Below are 19,247 nucleotides of genomic sequence, written 5' to 3'. Positions count from 1 at the left end.
TGAGGATCCAATTAAAGACTGAAGTTTTGTGAAACAGGGATCTGATATAAGTGTAGCTTTAAGGTCAAGTCCACCTCAGAAAAATGTTGATTCGAATCAATAGAGAAAAATCAGACAAGCACAATGCTGATATATTCATCAAAATCGAATGTAAAATAAGAAAGTTATGATCGACATTTCAAAGTTTCGCTTATTTTTAACAAAAAAGTTATATGAACCAGCCAGTTACAACCAAATGAGAGAGTCGATGATGTCACTCACTCACTATTTCTTTTGTTTTTTATTGTTTGAATTATACAAATTTTTTTATTTTTACGAATTTGACAATTAGGACCTCCTTGCCTGAACCACAAAATGTTAAAATTATGGAATTCTACATGTTAAGGGAGAAATGAAACTTCATTTCACCTGACAATGATGAGAAAATCAAAATATTTCCTATTTCAAATTTTCATATAATAAAATATAAAAGAAATAGTGAGTGAGTGATGTCATCAGTCTCCCCATTCGCATACCGACTGAGATGTGCTTATAACTGTTTTGTGAAATTCAGCAAAACTTTAAAATGTCTTAAAACTTTTATTTTACATCTGATTTTGATGAAATTTTCAGTGTTATGCTTGTTGGATTTTTTTTCTCTTTTTATTCAAATCAATCTTTTTTGGAGTGGACTCGTCCTTCAACATTACTTTGTATTTTTAATTTCTGATTCCTTGTCTTGCCTTCAGGAAAAATATTTCATGGTTGCTGACCATTTCAAAGACATGGATGAACTAAACACGACGGCTAAGTATGGAGCGCCAAACTTTCGTAAAGCTCATGGAGGATACCCTGTGTATGGCATGGGGCAGCCGTCTTCTGATGGGCTGAGACGAGTCATGGAGTATCTTGAACATGAAAAGTATTCGGTAGGTGCAATCTGGCTTCAGGGAATTAAGCTTTTTAATCGTAATGATGAGGACAATTGTTCTTATCTTAAGAATATTTATTTATGAACATTGATCATAATCATAATCATTAATTACCACTTTACAATCAACAATCATTGTCGTTGATCAAATTCTATGATAATCATGGTCATCATCATTAATCAATTCCATCACTCATCATCATCCTCATCATCATCGTCATCATTATAATCATCATCATCATCATCTTTATTTATTGTTGTCATGATGAAAGTACTTGATATGCCTGTGAAGTGTAGTTTCTTGAATTTTTATCAGTGTGATGGCTGTGGCTTTTTATACTCAACATAATGATCATCATTGATTGCATTAATAATTTTCATTATTGATAATTTATGATAATCCCTGATCATTACTACTATCATCATCATCATCATCATCATCATCATCATCATCATCATCATCATCATCATTGATTATCGCCATCGTCAACACCACCACCAACACCATCATAATTATCATCATAATCATAACCACCACCATTGTCATATCATCATCATCATCACCACCACCATCATCATTATCATCATCATCATCATCATCAAGATTGTCATCATTATCATTTTCATCCTCATCATCACCATTGTCATATCATCATCGTCATCATCATCACCATCATCACCATCACCACCATCACCATCATCACCATCATCATCATTACCATCCTTATCATCATCATCTTCAACATCATTATCATTGTTGGTGTCGTCGCCATCATGCACCTGATTATTCCTCCTTTAGCCATATGAGCCAAAGCTTAACTGCCCTGTCTATATGTACATGTGCAACATTATGAATCAGTCTTCATTGTTTCAGTGATGTGTAATGTAGATACATGTGTTGAGATGAATATATGACCTTGTATATTCATACTTAAAGTATTTTTTACTGTTATTTTTTTGTCAGTGATCAAGCTTGGAAGAGTGTGCACTGCTCATTAGTCGTTTGGGAGAGAGCACTTAATTGACAGTGTGTTGAAAATAGACACACAATCCCTGCCTAATTAGTAATTGCATCCTAAGATTGTGTGTGGATGTGCTAAACCTCCTTTCAATAATATAAAGTTAGTCTGTTATGAAGAAATAGATCATACCAGAGACAACCGATTTGGATTTGTTACATTGAAAGTTATTAGGAACCTGTCCATAAAAGCCACCCGCTCATTAAGACCATTTGCCCTGTCACCCTTTGGCAGTCTTTATAAACAATTTATATTGTACTTTTTTTCAAATCTCTATATAAAATTTCAATAGACATCAGTTTTGTGCCTGCATACTAATTTTAAAGGTCAAGTCCACCCCAGAAAAATGTCGATTTGAATAAATAGAAGAAAAACAAACTAGCATGATGCTGAAAATTTAATCAAGATCGGACATAAAATAAGAAAGTTACGGTATTTCAAAGTTTTGCTATTTTTCACAAAACAGTGATATGCACAACTCAATGACATGCAAATGAGTCAGTCGATGATGTCCATCACTCACTCTTTTCTTTTTTTTATTGTTTAAATTGTACAATATTTCAATTTTTTACAGATTTGACAATGAGAACAAACTTGACTGAATCATATAGCATTCAACAGTGCTAATTCCATGTGTTCAGGGAGGAATTAATCATTGTTTCACTTGACAATGAGGAGAAAATTAGAATTTTTCATATTTCATACAATAAAAACAAAAGAAGTGAGTGGATGACGTCATCAGTCTTCTCATTTGCATACCGACCAGGATGTGCATATAAAACTGTTTTGTGAAATTAAGAGAATCTTTAAAATTTCTTATTTTACATCCGATTTTAATGAAATTTTCAGTGTTATGCTTGTTGGATTTATTCCTTTTATTCAAACCAAATTTTAGTTGGGGTGGCTTTGTCTTTTTAGTATAGTGTCACCATAGCAACAACAATGCCTGATGGCCTTTAGTGTGCTAATGGCTCTCAAACTGATTTCGTCCTGCTTTAGCTGCCGACGTTGTGCATCATGCACTTAAAAATTTGAATAAACTAGCATGGATGGTCATATTTAATCTTCAAACCTTCTTCATACATGTAGAAGTACATCTTCACTCAATTATTTATAGGATGCATGGATTGGGGAACATAATCTTATGATTAGATAAATGCGTTGGGCTCATTGTGAATTAGAGCATGATCCGCTTACCATGGAGGCCTACTTGGGTATAAGGGCTATAAAAATCTTAAAGGGGAATGAAACCTTTAGAACAAGTAGGCTAATTGTGTCGAAACAGAAAAATCAAAGAATAAGAACAAAGAAAGTTTGAGAAAAATCAGACAAATAATGAGAAAGTTATGAGCATTTGAATTTGCAATCACTAATGCTATGGAGATCCTCCCATTGGCAATGCGACAAGGATGTGTGATGTCGCATGTGAACAACTTTCCCTTTGATAGACTATAAAATACCCTCAAAATGTCTCTTTTTGCTTTATCTTATGGTGATGATACAAACTCTTTATCCATGATGCATTCTTTAAAAATCTGTATTACATGCCCTCCTATAGAAAGAACACATGATCTACTGATAGATGTGATAAAAGAAGCAATTTAAGTGAAATATATATTAAAGTAGTGTGGAGAGTTATTCACAGGTGACATCACCCACTTTGTTGCATTGCCAATTTGAGGATCTCCATACCATTAGTGATCGCAATATTCAAATGCTCATAACTTTCTCATTATTTGTCTGCTTTTTCTCAAACTTTTGTTGTTCTGTTTCTTTGATTTTTCTGTTTTCACACAAGCTATCTTGTTCCAAAGGTTTCATTCTCCTTTAACCCTTGGAACCCGAAATTATTAGGGGCGGCCGTGACTTATACCCTGAATTATTTGCACATAAATGACATATCGACCACGTTCACAATTCCCCATGATTCTAGACCCAACGGCATCTTCCCCCCGCTAGTATCCGGTCTGAGCCGGCTGAAGTTGTTTAGCTTCTCGTAAACCTAGTCTACAAATGGAAATATCAAATAATTTAGTGTCTGTTTTGGGCTCAAAGTCACTGTTTTCACCAAAGTCAGATATACCAATTACTTCTCCATAGTAAGCACTTGACTCGCCGCATATTACACCGTGTTTTACCGCACATACGACACAAGCAACCACAAAAAAGTGGCATATTTTGGCAATTTTTTTAAAGCTAAACCCTTCCGAAATCATCGCCGACATTGACTGAAATTATCGACTAATTATTCCTACACGTGCTAGAAAGATGACGTCATTTTAAGAGATCACCTGACATTTAGAATCCATGTTTTTTAAGTCACATCAGGTTCAAAGGGTTAAGGATTACTGAGAACCAAAACGACAAAGGTCTGTTCATTGCCTTACAACTACTCCATGTCCGAGATAAATGCAGTATCTTGTTATTATGGGCATGTCTTTTGGTGTTGTGTAGTATCATGAATCGGCTATTTGAATCAAGTTGAATAGATATTATTACCATATCTCACTAAAATGCCTTTATTTTAATCAATTGTCGACTTATTCGTAATCATTTGTAGACATAATTTTGTACATGTATAATATGTGACAAAAAACCTTCCCATATATCTAGCATTTACTCAAATTGGCAACCTTTCAGGGGGAGTGGATTATTATTTGTTGACCCTAGACTTTGTGAAAAGCATTGGAAATGCCTGTGGGGCTGTGACAGAAGGGCTGTCTGCACCATCCCGAGTTTTCAAATTAGCGCACTATTTCTGATCCGGCAATTTAGCCCGATCTGAACAATCTCGAGATTGTTTGCAATGCAGACGCAATTATCACACTAGTTCGTAGGATTAATCTCGAGATTGCAATCCCAACTCAACTTGGGATTATTTGCAAAATAGCATGCTATTTACGAATTATCCCGCTAATTCACACAGGTGCGGACGCACTCAGGATTATATTTTTCACAGCATCACACCATAATGCTCGAGCACGAATTGCTCTTCTTGCGCTGGTGGAGATGGGGTTTCTTGAATCTCCAGATTGATCGCGAAGAGTGCTGATTGGGCTAAACTTGAGATTGAGCAAAGCCGGGCTGTTGCAGCACCGCCTTTAATAAAAGTCAATTTCCAGTGGCATTACATAACATCTGCTCATTCTGCTGTCATAATCTCCTACTCTGGGTGATTTATATCTGAATGGTGTCAAAACCCCAAAGGGAAACACATGGGGGCATCATGGTCTATTGGTTATGACTCGTCTCGTCTTTCAATCTGAAGGACGTGGGTTCGATTCCCAGCCACGGCATGTTTTCTTCAGCAAGAAATTTACCCACATTGTGCTGCTCTCAACCCAGGTGAGGTGAATGGATACCCGGTAGGTGGTAGGAAGAAATTCCTTGAATACTAGAGCGTCTATATGGGCTGCGCAGCTAAAGCCAGGGTATAGAATAGCAGTGCTTTGTATCCTCAGGCAAAAAATCACTTTATAAATCCAGCTGTCAACATTATTATGCCTTTGATACAAGAGTGCCTGTCAACTCAGCTACTTTTTAAATCCTCTCCTTTCAGGACATTCTCTTGATCAACATCAGGCATGAACCAGTTGTGTTCCTTAAGCGTGGCAAGGATTACGTTTCGTTCACACCGCGCGAGAGGGAAAACCTGACGAGGAACATCACCACGTGTACTGATGTGGATGATGTAGTGGCCCAGGAAGCAGCAATACGTAAAGAGGTTAGTGTGGGACTGTGATCATAATGGGGAGGGTTCTGTCAGTGAAGTCGTCTGCCAAATGTCATGATTTTAGAATCATCACTTATGAATAGTCATGGTCTCTTATTATTGCTATTAATGTTATTATTATTATTTGTAGGTAAAGGAAATATAGAATACATTCCACTGATGACATAGTTTGTATCTTCTGGGTGAATTTAAGACTGAAACATATCAAACAACTGTGCATTTTAGAGGTTGGCATTGCTGTCTTTCCACAGTTGTGGTTGATCAGGGGCCCGTTGCAGAAAGAGTTGCGATCAATCGCAACTCTAAAAATCATGCGCAACTTGATATTCAACCAATCAACAGCGCGCATTTGGGACTTGCGATTAATTTTTTGACTTGCATTTAAACGCAACTCTTTCTGCAACGGGCCCCAGATCAATGACAACTCTTTGAATTGTTTTTGTCTCGCCCACCAGAGGTGAAGGCGAGACTTACAGATCCAAATGTTGTCCCTCCTTCCGCCGTCCGTCTGTCACAAATCTAATGACACATAACTCCACAACCGAAAGTCGCTTTTCAACCAAACTTGGATGGTAGATGGAGTTGGGGGACCTGCATGTTATGCTGCAGTTGGAGGTCACATGATAAGGTCAAAGGTCATTTTTAGGTCAACATAAGTTTACATGCAAGACTCACTTCTTATGACACCTAACTCCGCAACCGTAAGTCACTTTTCAACAAAACTTGGATGGTAGATGTACTTAGGCAACTTGAATGTTTTGCTGCAGTGGTAGGTCACATGGTAAGGTCAAAGGTCATTTTCAGGTCAACATTAAAGTTTACGTGCAAGGCTCTTATGACAAATGTTATTCCATCCCAGTCATTTCACAATGAAGTTTCGATAAAATTCTGTTGCGTGCCCTCGCAAATCACGATATTTCTGGTTATTTTCATAATTGGGCGAGACACAAAATCGCATTTGCCTTGTTTTGCAGATTGTGAAGTTTGCGCTGGTTAACAAGGACAACAAGTTTGCCTTTTACAATGACATCGAGGACCTTTCAGATGAACCTCACTTCCACCAGCTCAAATATATTGAGGATATCAAAACAACCAGTGAGGTCTACAGTCTTCATTCGGTTGGTTTCCGCAATGCGTTTTTCACACGGATACCCATGTCGTCGTCCAAAGCCTCCATAAATGAACCCATTGACCAGCTCTTGAATGCAGTTAAGGTGAGTTCTTTGAGACATTTGTAATGCAAGGGGTGTGAGAGTTCAGATTTTTATCTGATTTCAGATTTTATTATTTTTTTTCAGCTGAATTTTAGCTTATATTTGGCTTTCCTCTGTACAAAATGTATGAGAGCTCTTTCTATTTCAGACTTTTTCAATACTCCAGCTTTTTTCAGATCTTTTTATTTGTGACCACTCACACCCCTGGTAATGAAACATATCACGTTTGGCTTTCCATAGTATTAATCCCTTGCTAGACTATGGTTTCAGTTAAATCAGAGTTGAAAGTACAGGTTACTCTTCATGTATTAATGGCACTATTTTAATAGAAATTTTAGTAAATGTATAATGTTAACAATTTTCTAACTTGTCTGGCTTCCCATATCACAGGGTCAACTATGGTTTCAGTTAAATTAGAGTTCAGAAAAAAAGGTTTCTATACTTGTGTTACTGGCACTAGTTTAGTAGAAAATATAGTAAATACATAATGTTAATTTTCTAACATGTCTGGCTTCCCAAGGTATTAATCCCATGCTTGACTGGTTTCAGTATTCAAGATACTATTTTGATGAAAAATATATGAAATATATAATGTTAACAAATTAAGTTCTAACATGTCTGGCTTCCCATATCATTGATTACCTGCTAGACTATGGTTTCGGTTAAACCAGCGTTCAGAGTACAGGCTAGTTTTCATGTTTTAATGGCACTATTTTGATAGAAAATATATGAAATATATAATCTTAACAATATTCTGACATGTCTGGCTTTCTATAATATTGATCCCTGCAAGACTAGGGTTCCCTTTAAATCAGAATTCAGAATTTGGGCTTCTGTTCATCTTTTAATGGCACTATTTTAGTAGAAAATATATAAAATATACATGTCAACAATATTCCAACATATTTAGCTTCCAATAGTATTAATCACTGGCTACAGGCTTGTTTTACTTGCACTATTTAAATTAGTAGAAAATGTAAGAAATATATAGTGTTAACAAAGTTCTGACATATATGGCTTCTCATAGTATTGATCACTGGATTTACAATGGTTACAGTTGAATCAAAGTTCAGAATACGGGTTTGTCTTCTTGTGTTACTGGCACTATTTTAGAAGAAAATATATGACATATATAATGTTAACAATATTCCAACAATATTATCTGGCGCTGCACAGGTGCCGGGCCCACAATCAATTGGGCAAAACAAATTTTTGGAGTATTTCATTTCATGTCTATTTTGAAGAATAAATTATGGATTTTTTTCATATCTGACTTCCCTTAATATTAATCACTGGCTAGATTATGGTTCCAGTTAAACCATAGTTAATATTACAGGCTTCTGTACATGTTTGAATGGCACTATTTTAGCAGAAAATATAAAAAATGTATAAAGTTAACAATATTTTAACATGTCCAGCTTCCCATAGTATTAATCACAGGCTCGACTATGGTTTCAGTGAAATCAGAGTTCAGAATATGGGTTTCTATACTTGTGTTACTAGCACTATTTTCATAAAACTATGCACAAGGAATGCTTTCAAATTGTCAAAATTATTATCCTTATTTTATGTGTTTTTGTCCCTTTCATCATATGTTTTCTATTTTGTCCATCGTATAAAGATCTGGCAAGATGGCCAATCGATAATCAATTAGTGTTCAGTCGTCAATAACATGATTACATATTGACAATTTTAGTTTCTAACTCCAAAGTTACTGTTAAAGCTTCTTGTGAATGCATAGATCAGAGCAATTTAATACTGCTTGCTATTAAAGGGGTAGTACAAGCTGAAAATAATTATATCTTAATAAATAAAGTAAACCTCACCAAGAAAGCTGAAAAAATCACTTAAATAGTTGAACAATATTTTGTGAAAACAAATATATGCATGCCATCATGAATATTAATCTGGCTGATGATGTCATGTCCCCACTTTTACTTTTTTTAACATTATGAATTGATATAATATTTTCATGTAAATGTGTGCATGATACATCTCTCTTGTAACAAATTAAGGTGCAGCAAGGAATATCTTACACATTAAATCAATCGTCAATCCATTTTCTTACATTGTTGGTGGACAAAATTGAATAAATATATATTTTCATAATTATAATAAAATACAAAAGAATGAGTGGGGATATGATATCAGATTGGTTGTGACACATTCATAAAGAGTGACATGCAGGGAACTATTTCACCAATATAATACAAATCTTTAAAATGTCTTAACTTTGTTATTCCTTGCCTGATTTCAATGAAATATCCATGTTTTTGTGTTTTCTGATTTAATTTTCTTCTGATCAAATCATTACTTTTAGCCGGGAGTACCACCTAGTTGTCCATTCTCTACCACAATCATATATCAAAATGCATGGAAATCGTTTTTGCTGGATTCTCGTAGCTCATTTCATAACCATTCCAGCCTTGTGTTTGCGTGTACATGGCTTCATCAAAATGGAATTATAATGGGGCTTCAACAAGACATGTTGAATAACTTGGCAGGTTTAATGTGCATATAATTGTACTATTGGAGTATGAAATGTATACCACATCCGTATCCAGGGATGTGGTATTTTTTCTTACATTCATCGCCCTTTGTAGAAAAGATAAAGGTTTGAAGCAGTGGAAAAATATGTATTATTGAGGATGAGTAAAATAAAAAAATAGAAAGGGCATGAAAAAAAAGAAGGTCAAGACTCGAGAGATACATGTAAGGGGAAAGGAAAAGAATGAAATAGAATGGAAAAGTACTGAAAATGAAGGAGAATATAAAGGATAAGATTAAAAGGAAAACGATGAGATCAAAAGTGGGAGGATGTAAGAAGGATGAGGAGGAAGAGGAAAGGAGGAAGAGGAGGAGGAGGAGAAGAAGAAGAAAATGATAATGATTAAAAGAACAATGAAGATGAAGGATGAGGAAGAGGAAAGGAGGAGGAGAAGAAGAAGAAGATCCAAGAAACTCAGGAGGAATTAAGACGATACAATTGAATCAAATAAAACATTATGAGGAGGAAATAATAAAAAAATGATAAATGATAATGATTAAAAGAACAATGATGATGAAGGATAAGGTGGAAGAGGAAAGGAGGAGAAGGAGAAGAAGGAGAAGGAGGAGAAGGAGGAAGAAGAAGTGAATGAAAAAGATGGGGAAGAAGATCCAAGAAAGTCGGGAGGAATTAAGACGATACAGTTTAATCAAATACAAGATTGTGGGGTGAGGAGGAAATAATGATTGTGAAGACAGATCTATCTACATGTAGATGATCTATAGGATATTTCCATGTTTTTTTACACAGTAAACTTAGTAAAGTATTTCATAGTAACATTCATGATTATGCAATTGAATCGGGGATCACTGAAATAGATCTTAGAGCCTAATCATGAATACTTTACTTGACATTTGATTAGCTGAATGATTGGATTGCAAGATTGGTGGCTATTTTTAATGTAATTTCCACCCTTATTTCTAGGACTGTGTATATGAGATGTCTTGTAGAGACATTTTCTTTATATTGAACTGAGGAATAGAAATTAATCTTACAAAATTACAGAGAGAGAGAGAGACATTGATTTTTTTTTGTATCTGGATGAGTTGTTATACACAGCAGACTAGCAGAGAGTGGAGGTGTCGTGGTGTTGCTCTTTTCTCTCAGTCATCAGGTCATGTTTTTAAATCCTATTCCAGGGGTTAATTTTTTTCAGTAAGAAATTTATCCACATTAAGCTGCGCTATGATGCCATGTATTAATTTGCCCTGAAGTCATTCTGATGGTGATCCCACCGCTGCCACCAAGCAATTACTAACTGGAACAAAGTAAATCCAACCGTAGATATATCTTTGATTTAAGTGCAGGTGGGTGTTTTATAAAGCTATTCATAAGTTAAGAGCAACTTTAAGAGTGACTGGTGATCCTTTCTTGTGGTAAATGGTATACACAAAAATGTTCATTGATGGTGCTTTAGCACATGAGAATGGTTCACCAGTCATTCTTAAAGCCAGTCATTATTCATTTTATTATTCCTTGCTCCTTGTGAAAACCTTTTTCAATAATGTGATAGCAGCCTAATTCATTCAATTCATTCATTTCTATAAAATATTTAGTGTAAATTCTTGCCAAACTATTTAATTTTATGATCTTTCCTTATTAGTAACAACATATATCATGTCATTTTGTTTGATTTACCGTATATTTTATGCTTCTTTCATATGTGTTTACTTTTTACTTTGTATTGTATATGAACCCCATGGAAGAACAGTGTAGTCATGTCGACTAAACTGAAAATGTGCTATCCATCTGTTTTGCTTTTTTTTTATATGGAAAATAAATACTATACTATATTATACTATACTATATCAAGGCTCCACATTAACTTTTTTTGGTGGTGGCCCGTTCGGGCCACCAAAACCTTCAAATAATTTTTTTTGGTGGCCCATTAGTAAAGTTTGGTGGCCCGAAAAATATAAAGAAAAACATTAATTTAAAATGAATAAAACAAAGTGAAATATTCTGCAGTCACTGAGTCACTAACACGTACCACTATTCTTTGTACATCTTGTATGTAAATCGTGCTTGCTGTTATTTTACTTTGCTTATTTTGTGGTAATATATAAATTGTTCTATCATTGTAAATATGAAATGATTGAAAGAGAATAAAAGAATTGTATTGTTCCCAGGTTGTGGATTTTTAATCTCCGTGTCGACACACACTCATAATGGTAAAGTAAATAAATAGTGCATATAGCAAACTCAGATAGATTTACAAAACAATTATTTTTCCTTTCTTCCTTTTTGATCATAAAACCTAGATTATGCAGGCCCCAAATCCAGTTTATTTTCTCTTTTCCAGCATATTATAGCAGGAGAAAATCACAGAAAAATATGCTGCAGAATTTATAGAACAATGTGTTAAAGGTGGAAATAACAAAAATCATTTTTAGAATAGTATACTGAAAAAAGAAAAAAATTGTAAAAAATGAATAAGTGAAATAAAACAAAAGAAAAAATGAAGAAAGAAAAAACAAAGAACAGGAAAAAAACATTTGAGAACAAAAGAAAATGTAACTTTGTAAGAAAAATGAATAAGACAAAATTATCAAAAATGGGGAAAATTATTATTATTATTCAGTAGAAACATGTTCTTTAATCAGGCATATTCAATGGGAAGGGGTATAAATGGTTTAATCACTGTAAAAAAAAAATGAAAGAAAAAAAATGAGAAAACGGCAAAAATTATCTGGAAAAAATAGTGAGAAAATTCCTTCCCTATATTTGACAAAATGATGGAAAATTCACATTTCATATCAATGAAATGCCTTCCCAAAGTATTTACTTCCTTAAGAGTGGTTTAAGAAGTCATTTGTAAACAAGAAAGAAAGAAGCTGCCTATTTATTTTTGGCTAGAAGAGACACAGCTTCGAAATAAACCAAATATCAACATACATACAAATGCACATACGGGACTGTGATGTACTCACCTATGTGTTTTATGTGTATTAATGCATTTGGAAATCGGTCTTTTTGAGTCAAAAGAGAGGTCATAATTCCTCCTTTTAATGCTTGCAGATAATCAGGTTTCAGTAATACGGACTGTAGAAGGGCATTTCATTGGTGTAAAATGTGACTTTGACGTAGCTTTTCAGAGTTCTGGGGAAGATTTCTTAGCAGTAACATTTCGTATCGCAGCCCCCTGAGTCTCAATAGTCTGCTCGTGCACAGCTAGCTAGCTGCAGTGGTTTCATGCACGCAAAGCTCAGCTAGCCAGACAGCCGGCGCGGCCGGCTGAATAATAGTTACTGTATGCTAGCGGTAGTAGGCCTACGTACTGTCATGACTATGCAATCTTTGTGTGTGTGTATTTGTGTGTAGATTAACAAAAAAGGCGCATGACGAAATTGGCTTGCAATATGAACTGTAGAAAGTTGATAAATACATGCAAAATCGGGTGAAAAATTGCGCTACTTTGAAAATTATTGGTTGCCCGATTCGGGCCACCAAAACTTAACATTTTTTCAATAATGGTTGCCCGAGATGATTTTTTGGTGGCCCCGGGCCACCGGGCCACCGCTAATGTCGAGCCTTGTCTATAAAGTCGCTCTTTATTTAAGAACAGCTTTATGACACAGCCCCCTGGGGCCCGTTGCATAAAACTTTTTACCTGAGAAAACTCAGGTTGTTTTTACCGGAGTTTTTGCCCTGTGTTAAAGTCAATGGCAGAAATCTGACTAACCTTAGTTTTCAGTTTTTAACCAGAATTTTCTCTGGTAAAAAGTTAAAGTCAATGGCAGAAATCTGACTATAACCTTAGTTTTCAGTTTTTAACCAGAGTTTTCTCTGGTAAAAAGTTTTTTGCAACAAGCGCCGGGTCAATATTTGATTTAGATGCTAGTTGATTATTACAGCAATGAATATCATAACATGATTTATCACTGTCTGAAAATTTACTTTATATAATCATTATGAGTTGCAATTCCGTGAGAACAGTGAAGGGGGGAAATGAAAGTAAGGCTTCATCGGTGCTTGTCCATGAAAAGCGGACATTTGGGTACCAACGTTTGAAGTTCTGAGTAGGTGTTAAGTATTACAGAGCTGCATTTCTGGCCAACTTATTATATTGTTCATAGTTTTGGTCATATTGTTTTCCATGATATATCACCAGAATCATCCAACCATTATCGAGTATTTAATATTTTTTTCAATGTTGCATGAATTTGATCAAAATCAAAGTAACGCCCAGCACTACTGCCATGGAGCAATTACTGAGACAATTAAGCAACCAGTTTAATTGAGCAAAGCATACTCTGCAACAACACCTGATGATTTACTTCAATAACTCCATACATCTACTTGATTTGCTAGTTCAGCCCTCTGGACTGCCATACCCGAATAGAACTCCCAAGGATTTAAAAAGCGCGAGCGCGCCCTCTCCCGTTCAGGCTTACTACCCATGATCACCGCGCAATTAGCGTCCATCTTCCTCTTTTGCTTTCGGCAAGCCACCTGTCAAGACGTGCTCAGATAAGTCTCCTAAGAGCTCAAATCTTTTTGAGCTTTGGTATATTATTTTCGCTTATCTGTGGTGCATTCTCCCTTTTAATTTCAATCTTTCCATTTGTGTGTAAGATTGTGTTCAGAATTTACACTTGGCGTGACTTTTTAGACGTGTTTTTGGTGACACTTAAATTGTTTTTCTAACGTTTGAGTTCTCGTCGCGCCGCATCGCTAGCGCGTTCGCGAGGCACCGGGCTTGGCCTGCCTACGTGGCAGCAAGCCTTCACCACCTGTCATGGTTATTGTTCTTCACGTTCAAAGCGTGGTGGCTTTTGGTGCCGTTTTTGAATTAAATTCTAGACAGCCTCTACACTTTGTTGTCGAGGGTGTTATTGTTATTTCTTTTTGCAGGTTGGGATCTTCAACTCTGTTCCTTCCTTGCTTTCTGGAATTGATTTATTAAGATTTTCGATTGATTATTGATTGATTAATTCTTCAATTCTCTTTCCTTTCTGTTCTGAATAAATTTCTTAATTGATATTTTATTCACAGGCGGATCTTAAAGCTCAATTCCTTTTTCCTTTTGTTCTGAATAAATTTCTTGATTGATATTTTATTCACAGGCGGATCTTAAAGCTCAATTCCTTTTCCTTCTGTTCTGAATAAATTTCTTGATTGATATTTTATTCACAGGCGCATCCTAAAGCTCAATTCCTTTTCCTTTCTGTTCTGAATAAAATTCTTGATTAATATTTTATTCACAGACGCTTCGGGGATTGTTTAATTCGGCTTACGCAATTATACCTGATGATTGTTCGGTTATTCAATCCCCCCTAAAAAAAAAAAAAAAATTTTTTTTTTTGTTCTTTACAGGTGGGGTCTCCTTCCTGTTAGAAATTTTTTTTGACCTGTCCCGGAATTGTTTTCTTCGTTCAATTCCCTCTTCCCTCCTAGTCTTATATATTTTTTTATTTCGACAGGCGGGCTCTACGATTCCCTTTGAGGATTTACTGTGTCGTTCTTCCTCTTGGAATCGTTACTAGAGACGTTCCTCCTTCCTCCTGTTCTGAATTTCTTTACCTTTCCACAGGAGGTTACTTTTTTTTTCCTCTTGGAAATTATCGTAAAATTCTCTTATCTGGAATTATTTGTCTCTCAATCCCTTTTCTTCCTGCTCTGAAATGCTTGTTTTTGTGTTTCTTCGCAGGTGGAAACTTCGTTCTCTTCTGAACTTGCATTCATTTTTGAATTTTTGTTTCGAATTTTTCCTTCGGGCACAAAAAAGAGAATATAGTAGGGGAACCTTGTAGGAGTTTCTTTTTTCAAAGTCTCCGACCTCCCTTTTATTTTCTTACAGGCAGATACCTAAACTATTCTTAGGTTCTTCTTCCTCCCTACCCCTCCCCTCTTGTTTTGTTCTGTTTGCTCAAACAAACTCCTTTTAGGAGGAGGGAAAGACCACTCCGGTCTCCACTTTTAATCTAAGCGAGATCTTTGTAAAAGAAAAAGAAAAATTCTTGTTTTTCCTTTTTCAGGGTAGAGAGAGGTATCTTTGAATGGGACTAACACAGCCCCAGAGGACCTGGTGCCCTCCACGGGGACCGTCCCGATTGCAAGTTACAGAAGTCGGCCGCCTCCAGGCGAGCAGGAGGGACGCCGCGGTGAGCGCCCAGCGGCGGTGAGTATGAGGGTGCGTCGATCAGCATTCCGAATTTGCGGTCGGATGCTAAGAGAAGGAAGGCCGAGACTGTGGTGCCACGGTCTCGGACAAAGGAAAAAGTGGTAGCCAAGGCTTCCAAGCCTAAACTAGGTCCTGCCGCCGCAGCACCCATAGGGCTATGCGACCCACCGGCTACCGGGTCACCAGAAGTCCGGAGGGAGAGTGCGGTTCTCTCCCCCCGGCACAGGTCAGGATCTCTGCCGTATAAGTCGTCCTCCGTTGACAGCATCGGGAGAGATCGCCCAGCCCCTGACCGCGAGAGGCGTCACACAGACTGTAACCACAATCTGATCGTGACCACAATCTGACCCCGTCAGATTCGGGTGAAGTTTCGTTGTTGGCGGCCGCCCTGCCAGGGGCGGCAAATCGTAAGAGATCACCCGTGCCTCTTGTGCCTTCTTCTGCTCCGGCCACGCCGGCGGAGCCCGCAAAATAAGAAGAAGAAGAAGAGGTCGAAGGAGAGGTCGGCCAGCCCTGTTGCCATGGGCATTCCTCCTTCAGACCCTCTTATCGGTGGCCAGATGTTACAGTCATACATGTTATGCTGCTATATTCTGCTACCGCGAGAGGCGTCACACATCGGGCTGTGACCACAATCTGACCCCGTCAGATTCGGGTGAAGTTTCATTGTCGGCGGCCGCCCTGCCAGGGGCGGCAAATCGTAAGAAATCACCCGTGCCTCTCATGCCTTCTTCTGCCCCGGCCACGCCGGCGGAGCCCGCAGAAAGAGAAGAAGAAGAAGAGGTCGAAGGAGAGGTCGAAGGAGAGGTTGGCCAGCCCTGCTGCCATGGGCGTTCCTCCTTCAGACCCTTGTGTCGGTGGTCAGATGTTACAGCTATTCATGCTGCTACATTCTGCTACCGCGAGAGGCGTCACACATCAGACTGTGACCACAATCTGACCCCGTCAGATTCGGGTGAAGTTTCGTTGTTGACGGCCGCCCTGCCAGGGGCGGCAAATCGTAAGAAATCACCCGTGCCTCTTGTGCCTTCTTCTGCCCCGGCCACACCGGCGGAGGCCGCGAAGAAGAAGAGGTCGAAGGTGAGGTCGGCCAGCCCTGTTGCCATGGGCGTCCCTCCTTCAGACCCTTGTGTCGGTGGTCAGATGTTACAGCTATTCATGCTGCTACATTCTGCTTTCGAGTAGTGCGTGTTCACCCCACCCTCGACGTCTACTCACTCCGCTGATGCCCCTGAGCATCAAGCGAGACAAGTGGGCAATAACCACCAGACACCCGGGAAATCCTCGAGCGATTCTGTTAAATCGCCAGCCAGTGCACCGACTAACCGGGTGCCCCAAGATCGCGTGTGCTTTCCAGCATTTTCGTCGATCTCAGAGCACGTGCCCCAGCCGACACGCGGGGCCACCCCGGCGCTTACTGGACAACCCCCCGGTTCAGTCCATAGAGCGAGACTCCCTTTACGAGGACAACCCCTATCCCGCGGTCGACTTTTCAGTAAGCGCTCAGGCGCTGCTTGACAAGTATCTACCTCACATCTACCCTCCGAGCGGGGGTATTGATGAAGCAAGGGAGTCCATATTTTCTCGCCCCGCCTCTTCAGGCGCTCCGAGCTCAATCGGCCTAATTGGGGGTCTCGGAGAGTGACGGGGTCGCTCTAGACGAGGCGGCTTCCTCGTCGTGGGAGCCGCCAGCTCCGTGGGTGTAAACCCACCCCCGCTCTGCTGCTGCCCGGAAGCGCCAGGCTCCGGCGCCGCCGTCTCGAAATTTTCAAGCCTCTCGAGGCTAGCGAGAAGGCAGAGGCAGGGGGGGGGGGGCGATTATTATGCAGGTACTCCCGAATTCGCCCTCTACGTCAAGCTCACATACGGCGACGACTCCTTCAGCGGTAACTCTCTCCATTCTTCCCCCTAAGCGGGCCCGTAGATTGGAGGTATGAATCTCTTACATACCGCATGCCGCACTTCTCTCGTGAGAATGTTTGGCTGCTTTGAGAGGACAACCTATCACGTCCGCGGACCGTCCGCCCAGGCGACGGGACCGTCGCTTTTCTGGCCTGAACCTCACTTTCTATTCGAAAGTAAGGGTGCCCTGTCTTACTTAGCTCCTACCCTTGCAACGCCAGAGTCAGGGCTAGTACAGACACCCGTTCTCCAGCGATCGCCACTGAAGAGAGGGCGACTCTGATATGAGCACCATCACCGCTCAGCGGTATGTCTCACTATCTCATAGCTCTCCGAGCTTATGAGTATGTATATCGGATCTGAATGTCACGGCGATTAAAAGTTCTCCTGTGCTTAATAATCGCTATGCCTTCACCACCCGGTGCATTATGGTTATGTTAACCTATTTGTCTCGTATTCGGGCGGCTCGTACGAACCCTGCCCGAGCTGCCATCACCAGTCGTCCCCCCGGACACCGCCGGCAGCACCCGCACCGAATACGTGGAAGGAATCAGCTTTTCATATGCTAGATATCCCTCCTGTTGACATTCACAGCTGTTCCCCGAGTCTTTCCCGGTTGGGTAAACATCATCTCGGAGGAAAGTAACCGCCGTACATCTCATGAGATTGTTGGCTATGTACGCGCGTTCAAACTTGTTTAAAGCCCCAGGATTCTCTGTCGGCATTCTATGCCTACTTTCTGGGCACACCCACCGTACCGGGTCGGCGAGTTCACACCAAACTGTACACCGCCAGACCATCGGTCGAGCTCTAACTGTCTATCTTATAGACTGCCCTCTATGTGGGTCAATCTTGCGGGCGTCTCCGCCGCTCCCTCCTTGTGCGGAGTGGTCTACGGTGGATGTCTTTACCGTGCCCGTTAGTCGAATCGGCTTCTTTCTTAGAAATTTTTTCACGGCACACTCGAGTCGCCCCGCATGCTGCTTTCATCCTCCTTCCATGCAAGGCATGTGGCCAGGGTCACCGCACGACCGAGGATGATGTAACAGTGGATGGATGTATGCTTATGCCTTCCTAACCACGATCACTACGACCCGCCTTCTCTCGGGCCGACTGTGGATGAGCCTCTCCATGTAAGTGATTTACTTCACTGGAGTTCTTCTTTTAGAAATTTAGATTCTCATCCCCCGCTGCTTAGGGCGTCATTTTTGCCGCCCCCCCGCAGCTTTTTGGAGCTCCTTATCTTACCGATATCGGACTGTTCCACGCTGCCGCAACCGGCGCCGGCGGTGCTCGCTCTTACGATCACCTGAGAAACAGGCCTTGTGACTGTTTTCATAAACAACTGGTTCTCACCGCAGACTGATGGAAATTTTGTGATTACTTCCTCAAGTCTCCTTCGCTTGTTTCTTCAAGCGAGGACTTCGACACTCTTAGCCAGTTTCCGTCCCTAACTTGATAGGACAGGGCCGTTGCTACCTCATTCGATTCCGTTGGGAATGTAACGGTTGAGGTATCATATCTGGCGATGTCTGTTCGTTTAGAGCATCTCTTGATGGTCGTTTACACGTAATATCGTGACAGATTTTTTTTCGCCAGCTCCCTCTGGCGTACACTTGCTGCTGCTAGGGATTCCCCCGCCCAGCGGACAGCCATCGCAGCCTAGCCTCACGGGCTCTCTCGGCGATGGTGGCTTGAGCCAAGCCACCTCTTCCACCGCGGGCACTGCACCCTCAGATGGGTGCTTCAATCAGTATGGGAGAAAGGGGATCCTGAGTTCTCTCTCGATCACTCGGT

The 19,247-nt window shown here is 39.7% G+C and overlaps 1 protein-coding gene across 3 annotated transcripts in view; it reads left to right on the top strand.

Moving 5' to 3' along the window:
- The window catches only part of LOC121431841 (paladin-like), a 69,216-nt gene that overhangs the window by 28,061 nt on the left and 21,908 nt on the right, over positions 1–19,247 (top strand). For all 3 annotated transcript variants that reach the window (XM_041629601.1, XM_041629603.1, XM_041629602.1), the window contains exons 3-5: positions 729–908; positions 5,489–5,653; positions 6,637–6,876. In XM_041629601.1, the coding sequence (XP_041485535.1) occupies positions 729–908; positions 5,489–5,653; positions 6,637–6,876 (585 nt within the window). The remainder of the gene's footprint in view (positions 1–728; positions 909–5,488; positions 5,654–6,636; positions 6,877–19,247) is intronic.

Source organism: Lytechinus variegatus, chromosome 18, assembly GCF_018143015.1.
Source record: "Lytechinus variegatus isolate NC3 chromosome 18, Lvar_3.0, whole genome shotgun sequence".
Classification (NCBI taxonomy): domain Eukaryota; kingdom Metazoa; phylum Echinodermata; class Echinoidea; order Temnopleuroida; family Toxopneustidae; genus Lytechinus; species Lytechinus variegatus.
This window is presented reverse-complemented; position numbering and strand designations above follow the sequence as displayed.